General features: G+C 50.4%; 1 protein-coding gene across 2 annotated transcripts in view; it reads left to right on the plus strand.

The window, feature by feature from the left end:
* The window catches only part of cox6b2 (cytochrome c oxidase subunit 6B2), a 4,425-nt gene that overhangs the window by 1,028 nt on the left and 897 nt on the right, over positions 1–2,500 (plus strand). For both annotated transcript variants that reach the window (XM_030783497.1, XM_030783498.1), the window contains exon 3: positions 1,476–1,576. In XM_030783497.1, coding sequence (XP_030639357.1) covers positions 1,476–1,576 — 101 coding nt within the window. The remainder of the gene's footprint in view (positions 1–1,475; positions 1,577–2,500) is intronic.

Genomic DNA, 2,500 nt, shown 5'->3' on the forward strand with positions numbered 1-2,500 from the left:
GTTCTTGTCCGTGTCAAGCGATCTTACGTTAACGGAATTAAACGCTTATGAGCCTTTTAATGTCAGTAGTCTGTTCAGTGTATATATCAGGAATTAGCCCACCAATCAAGTTAGAGACATGACGAGGACACAGACTGTAAATCAGGTCAAGGTTAAAATGCATTTGTAGGAGACTGTGTGTGTGTGTGTGTGGTGTTAGACCTTGGTGCCAACCCCTGGTATTAATGGCAGGCTGCCCATTTTTTATATAGACACACATCCATAACAGCTTGCATGAGCGTGACACCCCCCCCCCCCCCCCCTCCCATAAATATACTGTATATCTCCCTCCTCACATCACTGTCCTCATATAAACAGTGAATGTTCACGGATGACCTACTCAGGATAAATGCATTCACCGACTCTTAGTTAGGGCCTCACTGTGTGTGTGTGTGTGTGAATGACAGCAGCGCTGTGTATTCTGGCCAAATTCGCTGTTGACCCCGAGACCGCTTTAAGAAGTCTTGAGTCCAGAACAAGACCTCTCACTCCTTCACATTCTGTGACTGCTAGAGTTTACTCAATCCTAATAAACCTTGAAAAACCTTTCCTAAGCATTGGGGTCTGGTTATGAGTGCATCACAGCGTTCCAGCTGAGAGAGCGAAACCGAACACAGACTTAAAAGCTTAAACGAGACACGAGGCTTAAGGAAGAGGAGACCACCGCGGGCAGCACTGACGGGTCACAGTTAAACGAGACATGAGGCTTAAGGAAGCGGAGACCACCGCAGGCAGTACTGACAGGTCACAGTTAAACGAGACACGAGGCTTAAGGAAGAGGAGACCACCGCAGGCAGCACTGACGGGTCACAGTTAAACGAGACACGAGGCTTAAGGAAGAGGAGACCACCGCAGGCAGTACTGACGGGTCACAGTTAAACGAGACACGAGGCTTAAGGAAGCGGAGACCACCGCAGGCAGTACTGACAGGTCACAGTTAAACGAGACACGGGGCTTAAGGAAGCGGAGACCACCGCAGGCAGTACTGACAGGTCACAGTTAAACGAGACACGAGGCTTAAGGAAGCGGAGACCACCGCAGGCAGCACTGACGGGTCACAGACGCTGTCTGTGGCAGACACTGTGAGCAGAGTGATTTCTTTTTCATTTTAAAGAGTCACGCAACGACAGGCATTTAGCTTCATTATCTTTATTTATATGTAGTTCTGTGGGTGGTGGAGAGAAACACTCCAGTAGGTTTTTTGTGGTGGTAATAAATCAGTCTGACTGAGAGATGGACTCTGGGATGCCGTTGATCTGGTTGCATAGGGAAAGTTTTTGTCCCAGACAAGTGATCCCATTTTGACATCATTACTTTGGTAATATTGTCCTCTATACACACGACAATGTAAAGGGCAGTAAGGAATATCTAGTCAAGATTATATTATAGACACTGGACTTAACCTTATTCTCTCTCTCTCTCTCTCTCTCTCTCAGACTTCCACAGGTGTAACAAGGCCCTGTCAGACAAGGGACAGGACACCGCACCCTGTGACTGGTACCAGCGCGTCTACAAGAGCCTGTGCCCTCTCAGCTGGGTAAGCCCCCCCGTTACCTTGGTTACCTTTGTGATGTCACCCCACTCTAGAACAGAAAGACATGCACAGAGGGCAGGGATGTAAGAAAAGTATGCTGACAGCTTTCCTATGGCACGTTGGGCTTCATTCAGGACCACTCCGATTCTGACCCCCGGGGCACTGCCCAGTAAAGTGTAGGACAGACTGCCTTTCTGTCTGTGCATAGGCAAATCTTTCATCGAGTGCATATGAAAGGCAGGGTTAGCCATGCGTGTGATTTTACCCGTGGGATCAGGTGCGGTGAATCCCCCTGATCTGCACATCTGTTGGCAGAGCTGCCAGCTCAGGCGGCCGCTGGCACGTTAACGTGCGAGAGTGATCTCCCGCATCACTGGCATGGGCCAACGCCACCAGGGCGCCAGGAGGTATGTGTGAGTCCGGTTGACGTTTGGTCCCTGTGAATTGACCAGAGTCGTTTTAAGAGAGGAGACGGCGTGAAGTCCAAAAGGCGTTAAAGTCGGACGTCCTGAACGCCAGGGCGAGCGGTCCTGGACGAGGAACAGAAATCCGCACACACGCCGCGGTCGTGCAGACGACGGGTCGCCTAGCGACGCTCGAGTTCCATCACAACACGTCGTGTTCAAGAAGTGCCAGCTGCAAAGCCTCCCTCTTCACTGGTTTAAACTGGCCACACCTTTCAGCTCATTCACACAGTGAATAAGGACCACACACACACACACACACACATATATCCTGAGGCCTCACAGACATATTGGCCCAGTGTCTTACTGCTCTCCTGGGTCTGTGTGTCAGAGTTCTCCCACACCAGGTTCCGTTAGGACCCGTCCAGTGGACCGCTCTTCACTGAATGGGTTTTGTTCAGTTTAAATCCGCCCTCTTGGCAGTGGCTGAGATTAACTGAATCCTGACACAAACCGAAACGGC

The sequence above is a fragment of the Chanos chanos genome, chromosome 9, assembly GCF_902362185.1.
Source record: "Chanos chanos chromosome 9, fChaCha1.1, whole genome shotgun sequence".
Taxonomy (NCBI): Eukaryota; Metazoa; Chordata; class Actinopteri; order Gonorynchiformes; family Chanidae; genus Chanos; species Chanos chanos.